Source organism: Suricata suricatta, chromosome 17 (assembly GCF_006229205.1).
Source record: "Suricata suricatta isolate VVHF042 chromosome 17, meerkat_22Aug2017_6uvM2_HiC, whole genome shotgun sequence".
NCBI lineage: Eukaryota > Metazoa > Chordata > Mammalia > Carnivora > Herpestidae > Suricata > Suricata suricatta.
In genome coordinates, this window is record NC_043716.1 from 3,464,550 (window position 1) to 3,481,603 (window position 17,054).

The following is a 17,054-nucleotide window of genomic DNA, read 5'->3' on the forward strand; positions in this document are numbered from 1 at the left end:
CAAGGGGTCTGGTGAGGGAGAATGATCTATTTATTTTTTGAATGCTACAAATTCCCTTAAACTATCCTCCTACTTCCTTTAAACACACCCTGTTCCAATGGGCCAATGGATGCCAGCGGGGCAGACTCTCCGCACCTTCGGCACTGCCTGTCCCAAGCTGTTTTCACACAGCTCCGCCATGCAGCGCGCTGCCGGACGAGGGCAGATCCAAGTGGGGACTCACGGGCAGAACAAGTGTGTCCGCAGGAGGTGCTGTGGACAGAGTCAGACATTACTGCGGCCACGTACGAGTTACTATGATCTCTTTTGTTTTAATGTCTATTTATTTTTGAGAGACAGAAAGAGAGGGGGAGAGATAGAGAGAAAAGAGACACAGAACCTGAAGCAGGCTCCGGGCTCCGGGCTGTCCGCACAGAGCCCTATGCAGGGCTCTAACCCATGAACTTCGAGATCACGACCTGAGCCGAAGTCGGACGCTTAACTGACTGAGCCACTGAATTTTAGGATTTCTGAAACTATGACAACTTTTTGTTTGTTTGTTTCTATTTGACTCTATTTCGCGATGGTTACCGCTTCTCACAGCGAATGTTCAAGTGAACCTGTCCCATTCTCTGTGCACACACTGAAAAGTGGCTGAGGCTAGGGGGCTGCCTAACAGAGTGGACACAGGAAACCAGGATGGTAATTTGCCTTTTTCTTTTCTTTTGAGAGAGAGAGAGACAGCACACATGCATGAGCTGGCAAGAGGGGAAGGAGGAGAGAATCCCACACACTCAGCGCAGAGCCTGAAGCAAGGCTCGATTCCATGACCTGGGAATCATGACCTGAGCCAAAATCAAGAGTCAGACACTCAACCGACCGAGCCCCCTGGGTGCCACCGTAAGTGGGTGTTTGAATTTGTGTTTCGATACAACATGAAAAAGATAATCTAACTCTGAACTGCTGTGACCTTAACAACCTTAAAACCAGCTACTGTCCTGTTTACAGTTGTAACATTTAAGAGGGGAGAGGGGTGAACAGCAGTACTAAAAACTTAACTCTTAGAGACTTTTTTTCAAGAAATTAAAGAAAAATGCCTACTAACTCTCTTCTAAAACCATGACTAAAAATAGCCCAACTGGAGAGAAAAGTGTTAAGAATCTCTTTCTGGCAACTCCTTCCTTTTGAACCCAGAACCTTGGAGTGACTCCCATCATCCTGTTCCTTTGTTTTCCTATTTGGGTACAGACTAAAATCCGCCAAACTTTCTCTGTAGCTTCCATTAAAATGTCCCCCTTTCTTGTTTTGTTCTGATGAGAAAAACTATGCGCGCTGCTGAACAACACTGACAGCCAAGATGGCAACACGCGGCAGGCAGCAAAAGTCCCTGTTTGGGTAGGATTTAATTCTGCATTTAAAAAAAAAAAATTAATTTATTTACTTTGAGGGAGACAGACAGACAGAGAGAATCTCAATCAGGCTCCCAGCTGTCAGCACAGAGCCCAATGTGGGGCTTGAACCCATGAGCCATGAGATCACGACCTGAGCCGAAACCAAGAGTCGGACGCTTAACCAACGGAGTCATCCAGGCACCCCCAGAACCCAAGTCTTTGGTTCCTTTCAAGTTACAAATCTAAAAGAAAATCAGCATACGAATGAGGAGCACTGGGGTGTAATGACGAACCCCTGAAGGGCTAGGCAGGGCTGGGGTGCGCTTCCCCACCTTGGGTAGCAGACAACACAACGGAGGTGAAGTTTGCCTTGAGTATGCAAAACGTACTCGTGAGAGGCGGTCCCTCTAAGCCCAGCCTGCGCTTGCTGGTCCCACAGGGTCGGCTGAAAGCACGTGACATCACTGGCGAACAACCATTCCCCAGAAAACACGCACAGACACGCACGTCAGGAGTGGCACGTGTAATTATGGGCCCGTAACCACGGAGGCCGCTCTTGGAAATCACATCTTATCTTTCCAAACCACACCAAGCGAAAACAATAATCAAAAAGCGGTTCTACTTGATGATCAGCCCTGACCCCTGATGACAGCCTCGCGGGAGAGTACAGAGGCGTGGAGGCCCCGGAGGCGTCGAGGGGTGGCCCCGAGGATGTCAGCCCCTATCCATCACCTTCCATTAAATAAAGGTCTTCCAATTTTGTGCTTCTCTCAAAGGCTTCGTTTTGCCCGGATTAAGACGAAGCATCAACATTCGAACTTACTGCTCCTATTTCTGCTTCCCGAATAAATGCTGTTCGCGGCAAAACGGGCTTTTCCACATTCGGGACTCACAATCGAAGCGGACAACAGGGATGTGGTCACACACACAAGACATCCGACTGCAGACGTCTCATGTGTGCATTATACACGTTTCATGACTGACCGCAGGGCCCGGATGGGGGGGGGAACTGAAGGGTGCCCGGCAAAGGAGAGGTTGTGAGCCAAAGGCCCCTAAGACGAGTCTGGGGGCCATCGCGGCATGTGCATGGAGTGCTACGGTCTTCTCTTGGGTTTTAGAAGCAGGTGTCCGGTGAGCTCTGCACGCCACGGTTTTACTACTTGGTATCTATCATCTCCATGACGGAGAGAAGTCATTTCGTCTAACACGCAGCAGATGGGTAAAAGGAAGGGAAACAAGTTTTAAACCAGCCGAGAAAAGCATGTTTAAGAAATAAGGGCGCCTCACGCAGAGAGACCTGTCTTGTTTCTCTCCGCAACGCTGACAGCTGGGTGGATGTTTGCTGTGTTCGTACCGCAGAACCAGACGACGCGGGGCCACCGTGTGTATAAAAGTGATCACGTGCTTTTTTGTACCGATAAACAGACTTCGTCATTATGATTTTTAATGGCTACATAAATAGGACAAGGGCCGGAAACACAGTGCTAAGAACATCAAGCGATCGAACAGGGAAGAGAAAGATTTCAGTGTTATTCCCAACCGGGCCCTGGAACTGACGGACGGGTGGGAACAAGAGGTCCCTGCGCGGTGCACCGGGACATGTTTTATTTGGCCCGAGTGGAAATTTTGTTAAATGCTAATTTACTGTCAACACTAAAATATGGGGCGATTTTACTTGAAGATGCAGATTTCAGGCTTCTGTTAAGAAAACAAGCAGACGGGGGTGAGGCACTGCATCCCCGACCTGGCGTCAGTTGCTGTTTACTCTCCCGTCGGCCACCGGAGGACATCCCGGCGGCCTGCTTCATTGTGAGGGTCCCGTCTGGCCTCCAAAAGCATCGGAAGGGATGAAGGAGACTTTGAGCAGGAAAAAAATTGGAAGCAAGCACAGAAGAGGAAGCTGCTGGGGGTGGTGGGTGGGGGCGCAAGGTCACAAGTGTCCCCAGACTCAGCACAGACTGTGGGGGGGGGGGGCGGAGCTGGGGGCCGGGCAAGAGAAGCTAACAGGCAGGAGGCAAAGAACAGACCTTGAGCTTCAGGTGAAGTCCGGGTCTGAGACGCACAACGCCTAGCTGGCCATGAAGCCGTCAGAGCGAGCAGGTTAAGAAGCTTCAAGAGTAAGTGTCAGAACAAAAGGGTGGAGGACTGAGCCCCAAGCATTGTCTCCAGGAGAGGCGGGAAGAGGAAAAGCAACGCAGGCCTGAAGGGGGCTGGGCTTGCAGCCTGGACCCCCACCCCTGGGCTGGCCCCGCCCTGCCGGCCACGCCCCATTTCTTGCTTGGGAGGCCAACGGTCATCTCCTGGCTTCGTGCTTCCTGCAGACCTCCTGCCTGGGATGCTAACCCACCTCCACCTCCGTCAGATTCCCACTCAGCTTTCCAGAACGAGGGGCCCCCATGAGGGTGCTTCCACCGCATCCCGAGAACACCCGGGGGCTTCCTCGGGGGGGGCCTGAGCTTGCGGTCTCCCTCTCTGGCCGACTGCTCCCCAGGCCGGCCGCTTCTCCTTCTCCTCAGTGTCTGGCAAACACCAGAACAAAGGAAGAGAAGGGCTGAGCAGCTGGGGCGGCAGCGTGGATTTTGGGATGACAGCGTGTCACAGGAATCAAGGAAGAAGAGGGATTCTAGAACCTTCTAGAATACCAGAAGCCATTCAAGGGCAGCACGCAGGGAAGAGTGGCCCTGGATCTTAACAACATGCCGTCGCTACGGAGTCCGAGTGGGGGCTGGAAAATAATTTGGCAATTAGCTAGCAACCCGGCTCCCAGCTGGGGCCTCCGTGCATCTGCTTGGGAAATAGGTAATGTTGCTATAAGTAACGGGCATGTTTCATTTTGTCTTCTCTTTTCCCGGCTGTCCAGATCCAACCTCTCGTTCCGTTCTGAGGGAGCTCCTATCACGGGGACTTCAACGTGGCCAGGTTCCTCCCTTGCCTCGGGGCCCCGGCCTCCTCTCTCTGCTCTGGGCTCCAACCCCCTCCTTATCAGGGCCCCCTCGAGGCAAGACAGCCAGACCCAGTCTGTGGTTCTAATCCTGGGAGCATCCTAGCTGAGACCCTACAGGACAGGGAAAAATCCTACCGTCCTCAGTAGACAGTACTTCTGTCTGATAGGATGTTGCGAATGACACCAAGAGGAGAAAGGGCTTGTAGGGAGATGTTAGAGACAGAAAGGTTAAAGAGAGGGTCCTGATACCACTTTGTCACAACACTGTGGCTAGGAAAAGTGACAGGAGACGCTAAATTATTAGGACAGAAATAGATTTTCCTTAAAATGTGAATAAATACTTAAACTACAGAAGGGCTGCGGCACTGATTGCCTCCGGCCAGCCGGCCCCGAGCTGGGGCGCTCACGCCGCTCTGAGGGAACAGTGTCAGGTGCAGACAGATGTTCTAGCACGCACCGCTCTACAGGGCTGACACACGTCTTCCCACCTTCCCTGGGCAACTCCGTCCTTCCTTTCTCCCCGCCTCACGTGGGATCACAGAATGTGCACCCTTAGTTTGGGATGTCACTCTGCCAGAGCCCGGGGAAGTCTGTCCCCCTCACTCCTCAGGCCTCTGCCCTGTGCTGCGTCCTCTTGAACACGGGGGCCCCTAGGCTGACTGCGATCCTTCTCCCCCTGGGCTCTCCGCAGTCCCCGGGACCTTCTCCTCCGCTCTACGGTGCCCGGGGCAGGACGTGCGAGCGCCCACCCGCCTTTCGGCTCCTGTCATGGAGCCCAGGCCCTGGCACTCATCGTTAACAGGGAAGAAGGAAGAATAAGCAGATGGGAAATGCACCTTAAGGACAAGGTGGCTCCCCTCCCATTTGTAAGTTTATTTATTTATTTAAGACAGTACGAACAGGGGAGGGGCAGAAAAGGAGGGAGACCGAGAAATCCCAAGTAGGCTCCGCGCTGTCCATGCAGAGCCCAATGTGGGGCTTGCACTCACGAAACCGTGAGATCCATGACCTGAGCAGAAACCAAGAGTCGGGGACTCATAGATGGAGCCGCCCCCCACGGTGGCTTTGACGTCTGACGTGCATCAGCGGAGGAGCAGGCATTTCTCCATAGACACTGAGCAAAAGACAACACTGGGGAGAGACACAGACACGGGCGTGTGTAAAGAAGACGGGCGCTGAAGGATTTAACCGGATTGTCCCAAAGCAGGAGGATAAAGCAGCAGATGACAGGCCGGAAGAATATTCCTGAGAAGCAGTGAGAGAAATAAAAGAAGGCGCCTCACTATTCTTCTGCCGCATAATCAGATCTCCAATTATCTGTGCTTGCGGCAGGTTTTAAAGACAATCCTTGAGAGACTGTACTGTCTCCAGGGCCAGTGAAATAAACCAGACAACTCAACGCAGTGTCCTATCTATGTCCTGTCAGGTTCCGAAGAGCTAATAGGGGAGAAAGTATGTTCCTGCCACGCAAAGGGACGGCGGCGCCTTCCGTGTCCACTGCAGGTGGCACTTACCCAGTTCATGCCTGGGAATGGCTTCGGCCACAAGATTACCAATTTCAGTTTATTTGAAAGAAAGCAACTCTGTTTCTAATTCGATGAGGACGTAAACCTCCTAGCTTCAGAATATCGCTGCCCAACTTGCTCAGGTCGTAACTACTCTCGTTAAAAGCCCTTCCGCACGCTGCCTTCCTCTGAGTCTTATTTAATGAAGGCGGCTCTCGGCATCCGACTGGAACCCACGCTTTCGCAGCGCTGGCGTGTGCGGAGCAGGCGCTAGAACCAGTCCTGCGCCCCCCGCCATCCCCCCATCTGCAGAACAGCCATTATCCCCCGGTCATTACTCCCCTGGCTTCATGAAGAAGGAAGCGGGGCCTCAGAGAGGGCAGGTGGCTCTCTGAGTCACGGGGCCCCGACTGGCCGCACCCACGCTGTGACCCGGCTCTGGCTCCGCACCCACACAGTGGCTTCCCTGAGCCCCGCGCGTGCGCTCCAGAACGTGCTGGAGGGTGACACCCAAGGGTTCCAGGTTGAGGCGGTGCCAGCGCGATGTCAGCGGGGCTGATTCTCAGCACATCGCTGCGATGCTGCTCAGACCACAATCGTGTGCTTAGACAACATTACGTAATAGTCAATATGCTGAGAAGGAACAGTGCCCCTCAGTCCGAGTCATTCAGAACACTCAGTCTGGCCTCTCACAATTGGCTCTGTCCGTCAGACTCAGACGAGGCTCTATTTTGAATTCTAATGAGGACGAGGCACTCTGAATATTGAACCGTGGTCACAAAGATCCTGCTTTCATGCAGACGTCCCGATACAAGTAACAGATCGGAGAGTATGCATAGGTACCCACGGAAAAGACCAGTCTGATCCGTGTTTGGAAGCGGGACAAAGACAGTATTGCTTTCGACTGGATGCAGTTTTGGGGGGTGGGGGGTGGGCAAGGAAAAGGGAGGAAGAGCCGCCCAAAGATCTCGGTAAAATTTTTGCAGCCCGGGCTCCTGAGTGAAAGGTTCACAAAGAGGTGCTTGAATCCTTTGTTACCAAGCGCCCAGACAGATTCATCACCAGGCCCTTCTGTGCGGCCGCCTCGCAGCTCGGTCTGTAGGAAGAACTGGAGATGCCTTCACTGCGGAAGTGTCTGTGACTTATATATGTATCAGGTCGGCAAGACAGACACACTGAGGGCAGGGAGACAGAAGGCCGTTTCATGATCACGATCTGCTTCTGCACGTGAACTGACGGTGTGCTGGCCGGTGCCCTCGGCTCGCTTGAGCCCCCAGAGCTAAACAAACGGAGTGCGAAGTGAACGGTAACCCAGGGACACCGAGGCCCTCCCTGAACTCCTACCCCCCAAACAGTGAATGCAGCTCGCAGCTTCCTGTGCGTGCCAGCTTTCGTGGAAATGATCGGTTGAGCCTTGTGTGTGTGAGAAGGGCCAGGGATCAACTCTGCTCTATGTCCCGAGGCTCCTGGAACAAGCCCTCACCCCCCACAAGACCCTCCTTCCTTCCTTCCTTCTGTAGAGAGAGAAGAGCACGAGCAGGAGAGGGGCAGAGGGAGGGAGACAATCTCTGTGCTGAGCGTGGAGCCTAATGTGGGGCTCGATCCCATGATCCTCGATCAGGACCTGAGCTGAAATCAAGAGTTGGATGCTTAACCAAATGAGTCACCCTGGAGCCCCAAACCTTTCTTATGAAGGTCCTAATGTAAGCTCCGTGGCTCCTGGATATCTTGTAAATGCCAGCTAACGCTTACGGAAAGGGAATTTGGTTTATTTATTTCTGTTTTGTGCCTGTCGCTTGGTTGATTCTCTTTGCTTCTACTGCTGCCAAATATGTCCACTGGGTTTCGAATTTCAGGTTTTATTTTTTTTTTTCCTATGAGCTAGATTTTGGTCCTTTTTCAAATTTTCTGTTACTTTTTATAGTTTCCTAATTTCTGAAGATCCTTTCAAGCCTGTCATTTCTTTCATTAAATATAAGAAGCATAGTTAATTTTATCATCCGTGCCTGATAATTCTAATACTGCGAGTTGGTGCAGATTGATTTCTGTGGTCTGTGGCTGGTTCAGGCTCATGTTGTGTTGTCTCCGTGTCTGCTAGATTTTTTTTTTCCAGTATTTGTCATTTTTTACAATGTTTTTGTTTTTGTGAAACAGAGAGGGGAGGGTCAGCAGGGGAGGGTCAGAGAGAGTGAGGGAGACACAGAATCTGAAGCAGTTCCAGGCTCTGAGCTGTCAGCACAGAGAGCCTGATGTGGGGCTCAAATCCACGAACTGTGAGATCATGACCTGAGCCAAAGTCAGACACTTAACTGACTGAGCCACCCAGGCGTCCCTACCATTTTTTAAAATTTATTTATTTTTGAGAGACAGAGAGCGAGAGAGAGAACCAGTAGGTAAGGGGCAGAGAGAGAACAAGACCCAGAATCCAGAGCAGGCTCCAGGCTCCGAGCTATAAGGACTCTGTCTGTGCTGACAGCTCAGAGCCCGATGTGGGGCTCGAACTCACAAACCATGAGATCATGACCTGTGCCGATGTCAGATGCTCCTGGTAGGTTATCTTTGACTGTGTGCCGGGCACCGCCCCAAAATTTTTGATTTGGGTTGATAAATACACCCTCCTCCAGACAGGCGTTTCATTGTTTTTTTATCAGGCGCCTGTTGCTCTAGCACATGAATCTGCCCTGAACCAAATACCGGGGATGGGGTCCCCAGGCCCTGCTGAGTACAGATGCCCATGATGCCAACCCTTCTGTGCCCACAGCTTGTCAGGGACTGTGGTTTTGTCCTTGTCCTTGTCCAGTCTTCTCGGTGCCAAGGGCACCTGACTTCTGGTTCACTTTTACTCTAAGGGCGTAGCTCTTTGGGGACCTGCTTCAACGGGGGAAGGGGTTACACTTCTCAACTGGGGTGGGTCCAGGACAGTAGCTTCTACCCCACTCGCCTGCCTCTCTTGCCATAGAAATCCCTGACTCCTGCCCACAGATGGGCTTCATTGGGAAAATAATCAGACTGTTCGACAGTACTAAGAGCTGAAGGACTGGAAGCAAAACGAAAGGACAGGTTCAGATGGTGGTCCCTTGAAAAATGAGACACTGAATTACTATTTGATTCAACTATGTGACTTCCGAGCAGGACCCGAACTGGATGCTTGTAAGCCTACATTACAGTGACCTCATTCACCACAAGGGCCAAATGTCCACTGACAGAGAAACAGACAAAAGGTGGTGTATACACACACACACACACACACACACACACACACACACACTGGAATACCATTCAGCCTAAAAAAGGAAGGAATTCGTGACACACACTAGAGCAGAGAGGACTATTGAAGACGTTATGCTGAGTGAAATAAGCCACACACGAAAGGATAATTCCTATATGAATTTTCTCATATGAGGTGCCTGGTGGCAGCAAATTCACAGGAGAAGAAAGTAGAATAGTGGCTAATGGGGGCCAGCTGGAGAAGAATGGGGGTTAGTGCTGAATGGGGACAGAGCAACAGCTGGGGAGGATGAAAAAGTTCTGGAGACGGACGACAGAGACATTGCAGGACAACGTGAACGTAGTTATTAACGCTGCAGACCTGCACCCTTAAAAATGGTTACCATGGCAACTTTTGTGTTATGTACAGTTTTCCATAATAAAAAAGGTTTTTTTAAGTTAGGTTGGTTTTGGCAAAGCTGCTAGACCCACTCAGTAAATTCCACGGGGTGTCATAATTTCAAACAGGCTCCATACTGATCCATGGAAGACCCAGAAGTTAACTGCAGGTGTCATTAAAGAGTCTGTCCCGTCTAGAGTGTTGGAGGCTACAGGATACACCTTGATCAGAATGCAGAAACTAGCGCTGCTTGCCAACAAACACAGATATCATTACAGACTTCCCTACAAAAAATGTAAATGCAATAAATTTTCCTTTTAAGGTACGGGACATCAGACATGCCGTAAGGTCAGTTATTTGGATGTGGATCTACACTACTTATGACACTGCTTAGCAAAATACCAGGGGAAAAATTGACGGGATAAGAGAAAGAATTCTCTTTAAACTACTTCCACTGGAAGAATAAAGAAATGTCTATCTATTTAACAATGCTGTACTATCGGACTTCTCCCTTCAGAGTCCCTAAGTATATGGTTTACCTAACACAGGTTTGACCTGTGCAAGTTGACTTATGCATGGATTTTTGTCAAAACTATGTGCAGTACTGTAAATGTACTTTCTCTTACTTACGAGTTTAATGTCTTCTTTAGCATACGTTACTGTGAGAATACAGCACATAATACGTGTAACATAAAAATATGTGTGAACGGTTTATGTTATCCATAAGGCTCCTGGTCAACAGTAGGCTATTAGTTGTTAAGTTCTGGGGGGAAGTCAAAAGGTATATGCAGGGGGCGCCTGGGCGGCTCCGTCAGCTAAGCATCTGACTTCAGGTCAGGCCACGATCTCACAGTGCGTGAGTTCAAGCCCAGAATCAGGCTCTCTGCCATCAGCAGAGCCTGCTTCAGACTCTCGGGTTCCCTTCTCTCTCTGCCCCTTCCCTGCTTGTGCTCTCTGTCTCCTTCAAAATAAACAAATAAACTTAAAAAAAAAGTATATGCAGATTTCTGCCTGCACATGGGGTCAACATGCCAACCTCCACATTCTTCCGGTACCAACCACAACTCTGTTACGGATTATATATAACTACGTATAAATGACGCATGAGATAGATTTACACTTAACTTATTTTAAAAATACCAAGATTTAAAAACATGCATTTTAGTGATTATGGGAGTCTCTAAATTTCTTCTACTAAAATAACAGAGTTCAAGTCAGAAGATTTTATGCACATTTCTGGGTATAAACACCAACACTAAGCAATGCTGTAAAATAAGAACCCAGCAGCATGAGGGACACGTCCCTTTACGACTTCACGAGGAACACGAGCGGAGGGCCACCGCTTCGCAAACACAGACGGCTCACGCACACATCTATACACACGGCCACTCCACACCAACAGGGGCTTCGTGAATGCTTTGCACATCAGATAGACTTCAAGAAAGCTGTCCCTGAGTCGGGATGCGTGTTCCTGCTTTAGACGCACAGAGACGGTAGCTAATACTTGCTCCCAGCTCACTATGGGCCAATATTGCACTAAGTGCTACGAACCCGGGTCTATGTATATATCTGCATCTACATAAACCTGTATCTATGTGTATATCCGTATCTACATCATCTGTATCTAAACCTGTATCTTTGTCTTTATCTGTATTAATTCATTTATTCCTTACAAAATGCTCTCAGGTATGTACCATTAGCATTCCCATTTCGAAGATGGGAAGACCGAGGCAAAGGGGAACGTGGGCTTCTCCAAGGTCACACAGCTGGTGAGGGGTGGCACCGGGACGCAAGTCCAGGCTCTAGGGCCCCACTCTTGACCACGCAGGGCCCCTCCATGTAAACATGGACAGTCAGGGAAGATGGCCAGCAGTAGATACTACAGCTGTTCTACACAGTTTAATGTTGATAACCAGGTTATCCACTCTTTCCCAGGTGAGGAAACTGAGGCCTGGCAACACTAGGTTCTACAGAGATCAGGGCAGTTAGAGATGGAGGTGGGAGGAAACCTGCATCCCCCCGTGTCTGCAGCTTCAGGATCTGGGGCCGGACAAGGTCCCCGTGGAGAGAAGTCACACGAGAAGGTTGGTCAAAAGCAAGGACGTGCTGCCTTCGTAGGGGACAGAAGCTCGGGGCGGCTGCTGTCCGGTGGGTGAGAATTCGGGGCTGGGGAGAACAGACATGCGCGATCACGGGGGAGCAGGGAGGTCCCTCAGGTCCTAGGGCCCGTGGCTGCTGTCCTCAGGCACCCTGCTCTCCCGGACCCCCGTCGAAGCGGCACACCAGGTGGAGAGGGAACGCCTCTCAGACTGTACATCGCCGGCGACCCTCACAGAGGGTCCTCATTCTAAAACCGGGTATGGACCAGAGGGACCCATTACAGATCCTTTCATAGCGAAAGGGCTAAGACGCAAACCCTGTGTTCCGATCACCAGTGTTCTGAGTGCTATTATACTTTCGTTTATAATAAAGGCTTTGGCTTTATAAACCTGGTGCACCTTTGCCGGATGAAGTTCCCAGTAGCAATCGCATTGGTCGGTCCTACTACCACAGCCATTCATCATCACTTACCTCCGGGCGAAGCACCATCCACAGGCAGCGCAGAATTCAACCCTCACAGAAATCGGCATCGGAACTTCGGAAGAATAGCATGTACCCATGTTGGCATCGCTTGCCATCCTTGTGAAATAATGACCATCCATTCTGGCCCTACTTCATCAGAATCCCTAGGGAAGGGCCAGCGGGTCAGTGTTTCGAGAGCCGCGCCAAGTGATTCCTGACTCGGCATGGACAGCCCCACTTGATGCACAGAGTACTAAGCAGTGAAGTGACTGCCAAAGATGAACATCACTAAATACAGGGTGTGAACTCAACCAGACTCCTGGGCTCTTAACCGCTCTGGAGTTTCAAGCTTCAACCATCAAGCTTACGACTAGAGAAAAGGCACAAAGTCAGCAAGCGCGCCTCCAACGCCTGTGATGATCTACCAGCAGCGATCTGCCTACCCTCCCACGATTTCCCAAACTGGTGTTCTCTGTAAGCACACAGAGACAGTTCCTATTTTGAATTTAAAAAAAAATTAAGGGCGCATTATAGTTCTACGCTCGTAATCACTCACTTCATTTTCACAAGATTTGGGTCGCTCCTAGTGATTTCAATGCCTCATCAAAAGGGACTGTTTGCAACAAAAGAGCAACCAAATCCCTGTGGCGATGAGACAAACGAGGCAACTGAAAGCAGAGGAAATGCACAAGTGATGACGGGAGGCAGAACCGCAAAAGCAGAGATCTTTACCGCAAGACGTTGACCTTCTGTCCACAAGGTTTATACGCCTGGTCTCCGTGCGGAGCTTCCCGTCTGTGTTCTCCACCAGGTTGGCGAGGTCATCAATTATCTCTAGAAAGGAAGACAGAGATGCATGTGAAGACTCTGGAAGTAGCCGGGCTCACGTCTAAGTATCAGAGCGGAGGCTGGCCTCCCCACTCACAATTCTCTCACGTGCAGTGAGCGAAAAGGTAAGAGCTCATGTATGTTCTTTGGAAACTGCAGTTGTGATTCATAAAAGGTGGCGATGGTGGAGCAGGGCTAGGGGAGTTGTGGTAAAGGAAAAATCTGATTTAACGGCAAGTCCGGGACACAGAGGAGGAATGACAGGAGTTCAGGGGAAGGAAAGCAGGACCCAGCAAAGGTACGCCTGGCCAAGCGGTCCTGCCACCATAAAGCCAGCAAACGGACTACAGGAGAAAACTTCTTGTTTCTTAAGTTTTGTATTCTAATTATTTTCTTGCATGCGTTTCTTTGGCAGAAAGAGTATGAGAGGGTCCTTCTCAAGAAAACCGCTTGATGATGAAATCTAACCAACCATGGGGTGGAAAGAAATAAAGAACTCTAGGACGGAGAAGCCAGAGACTCTGACCTAAGAGACACTGGAGAGAGCTGGAGATGTCTAAATACTGAGCTGGGAATCAGCAGATACATGGATTGCATTACAAATAGATAAATGTTGTAAACAGTGACGATGTAATTAGAACTGAAATCAGGATGCAGTTGGGAGGCTGGGTGGCAGGAGAAAGGTGGAAAGAATTTGAAGGTGTTAATTTCTCCATCATGCACAGCGGAGTCCCATCGAGCTACCAAAAAGTAAAACATATAGAGACCTACAGCTTTTCAAAATCACCGAAGTTTCAGCATTTTATGTAGGTTTTTTTTTTGTTAACCTTAGATAGATCTTTTAGTAATTAACATGTCTTGTAAAGAATCCTTTATGTGAAGTTGAGCTTTTCTTAAATTAAAACAAATTTTTTTAATATTTATTTATTTCTGAGAGAGAGAGAAAAACACACAGACAGAGAGACAGAGAGGAAGACACAGAACCCGAAGCAGGCTCCAGGCTCTGAGCTGTCAGCACAGAGCCCGATGTGGGGCTCGAACCCACAAACCATGAGATAGTGACCTGAGCCAAAGTCGGACGCTCAACCGACTGAGCCCCCCAGGCACCCCTAATCCTCCTTCTTCAAAATTGAATTAGAGTTGATACTGTGCTAATCTCCTTAAAGTGAGGTTAAGCTCTCCACAACACTTACACTGGCATATATAGCAAGATCCTAACGATGTAAAATTATTTCTAGCCACCCTTTCATACGGACAAACCTACAAGGACATATCTGGATGATGTTAACCTAATGTGGAGAATGATTATTTCTGGGAGATATCTCCCTTGTGTTTTCCGAATTGTTTGAATTTCTTCTAGTGAGTACATAGGACTTTTTCAATTTAGGTTCCCTTTCCTCCCTCTTTCCCTCCTTCCCTTCCTTTTTTTTCTTTTAAGTGACTGCTTTAGAGATCCCTTGTCCAATATGAGCACCGCTTCTGCTAACAAATTAAATAGAACAAGGTAATCAAAGAAAGCTTCCAGAATGATACTGGAGCTGCGTTTTAATTTTTGTTTGTTTCTTTCTTTATTTAGCCATTTTGAGAGAGAGAGAGAGAGAGATTGAGGGAGAGAGACAGAAGTGGAGGGAGAGAGCCAGCATGACCAGGGGCGCGGCAGAGAAAGGGAGAGAGGGAGACTCAAGCAGACTCCACACTGTCAGCACAGAGCCCAATGCAGGGTTTGATCTCGTGAACCAGGAGATCATGACCTGAGTTGAAATCAAGAGTTGATTGCTCAACTGACTGAGCCCCCAGGTGCCCCGGGGCTGCGTTTTAAAGGCCGTGTGCATAACGAAGCAGGAAGAGAGCGCTCCCCCGGGAAGCACAGCACGCGGAAGGCGCAGAAGGGGCGTCGCTGGCTCGCCTGGGCTCCCGCAGCCCTTCCCGCAAGCTCTGTGTCCTTACAGAGTCACGTTCCGTATTCTGATTATTTGCTTGCCTGCCTTTCTTTTATGGACAGAAGAGGGCAGAGACTCGCTTTTGTTCACTGGTCTACCTGTCATGCCCAGGGGAGTGTCTAGTACACAGCCAGATAAAATAAATACAAAGCAATAAAGGCAACAAACGGATGGAGCCCAAAAGAGAGCTGTATTTGAAAGCGCTTTGCTGTGTCTTAGACCAGCAGGTCTGAGCCAAATCTGTCAAATACCATCTATATTCGGGCTGCTTAGAACACTTTTCACTACCACTGAACAATGCACTTGTGGGGGGTTGTTTTGTTTTTAAGTTTATTTATTTATTTTGAGAGAGAGAGAGAGAGAGAGAGAGAAAAGGAAGAGAGAGAGGGAAAGAGAGAATCCAAGCAGGTTCTGTGCACTGTGCACGTGGTGCAGAGCCTGACATGAGGCTCGAACTCATAAACCGTGAGATCATGACTGGAGCCAAAACCAAGAGCTGGACACTCAACCAACTGAGCCGCCAGGTGCCCCAACAATGCCCTTGTGACTCTCTATTCAGTGACATTCTCCCAGTTTTCCTTCCATCTGTCTCCAAGCTCTGCATGGGGTGTCTTCTCCCTCATAAATGCTGGCAGGCCTACCCCCCTGCATAGTTTTTTCTATACTATTACCATGGGGATTTTATGTACCTTTCAGTTTCCTCGATATATAAATTAAAAACCTGAAACTCTCTGCTCTCCAGAGCTCTCCAAAACCCTTGACCCAGGAGCCAAGTGCCCACGGCTTATCTGTACCTTGAAATTCCTACAAATATTTGAGTCTCAGGATCTCTTCACTAAACTCTTCCTCTTCCCCCACGCCTGACTCCCCTCCTGCATTCCCTGTCCCATCAACGGCACCAACGCCCCCCCCTCCCCTGGACGTGCCCCTTGAAGCCTGCGGCCTGGCCCTGCTCCCGGACCTCTCAGTCCTGTGCTTTCTCTTCAGCTCTGCGACTAACATCTCACAAAGTTGCGCCAGTGTTTCTAGAACAATGTTCAAACTTATCTTCCCGTTTCGAGTTCTGCATCTTCTCAATCCCTCCTCCACACAGAAGCCAGGGACGCATTTTAATTTTTTCACGTTTTAACTAGTTAAGACTGAAACTTGAAGCCATGTGTGGGTGGTGATTACTATATCAAACAACGTATCTCTAAGGCAATCATTAAAAAAAAAAGAAAACCAATCACCAATATATATGGATTTAAAAATACAGAGGGAGCGGTGCCTGGGTGGGTTAGTCAGTTGAGCATCCGACTCTTGATTTCGGCTCAGGTCATGATCCTAGGGTCGTGGGATTGAGCCCTGCGTCGGGCTCTGTGCTTGGTGGGTGCCGTGACAGAAGACCCCTGACCAAATTAGGAGGAAAAGGCACAAACCCCTGCACCTCCCCCAAAGTGATGAATATTCCACCCCGTGGTAAGAACTGTCAATAAAAAATAGAAACCCAACCCCCAGCGGTGACCAACTTTCACATCTCAAGAGTGTGTTTTTTGCTTTAAAAAGCCTTGCTGCTCATGCCACTTGCCCATGTTGTGTTTGTCCTTGAATTTTTTCTCCTAACAAGACCAAGACCTTCCAGCAATACCTACGGGCTGGGCCCTGGGTTGGGGCCCCTGGGGCCCTGGGTCTCCCCAGTCCACCCAGCGACACTTAGAAATACATTTAACAAAAGGTGTGCAAGACTTGTACACTGAAAACTATAAACCACCCCTTCTGGCTGAGAAATGAAAGAAATGGGAGAGTCATACTACGTTCGTGGGTTGACAAGACTCCGTGTTTTAAAGGTATCTGTTATCTCTCAATTGATCTATAGATTCAATGTAGTCCCAGTCAAAATCCTGGGAGGTTTTTCACTCATATGCGGAATTTAAGAAACAAAACAAATGAACAAAAGGAAAAAAAAAAGAGAGAGACAAGCCAAGAAACAGACTCTTAGCTGTAGAGAACATACTGATGGTTCCCAGAGGGGAGGTGGGTGGGGGATGGGTGCAACAGGAGATGGAGGTCAAGGAGGCCACTTGCCGTGTGGGGCACTGGGAGAGCATGCAAGTGCTGAGTGACTATACTGTACGCCTGAAATTAGTATTACACTGTATGTGAACTAGGATGGAATTAAAAATACAAATTCGTTAATTCATTTAAAAAATCCTAACATTAAAAAAATAATAACACTGACAAGCCATGATACATGGAAAAGCAAATGGCTTAAAACAGCCAAAATAGTCTTATCCAAAAAGTTGGAGGTAATATACTACC

The 17,054-nt window shown here is 49.2% G+C and overlaps 1 protein-coding gene across 1 annotated transcript in view; it reads right to left on the minus strand.

The window, feature by feature from the left end:
* Positions 1-17,054, minus strand: part of STX8 (syntaxin 8) — a 235,230-nt gene that overhangs the window by 78,550 nt on the left and 139,626 nt on the right. Inside the window, exon 7 of the mRNA XM_029928332.1 lies at positions 12,721-12,822. Coding sequence (XP_029784192.1) covers positions 12,721-12,822 — 102 coding nt within the window. The remainder of the gene's footprint in view (positions 1-12,720; positions 12,823-17,054) is intronic.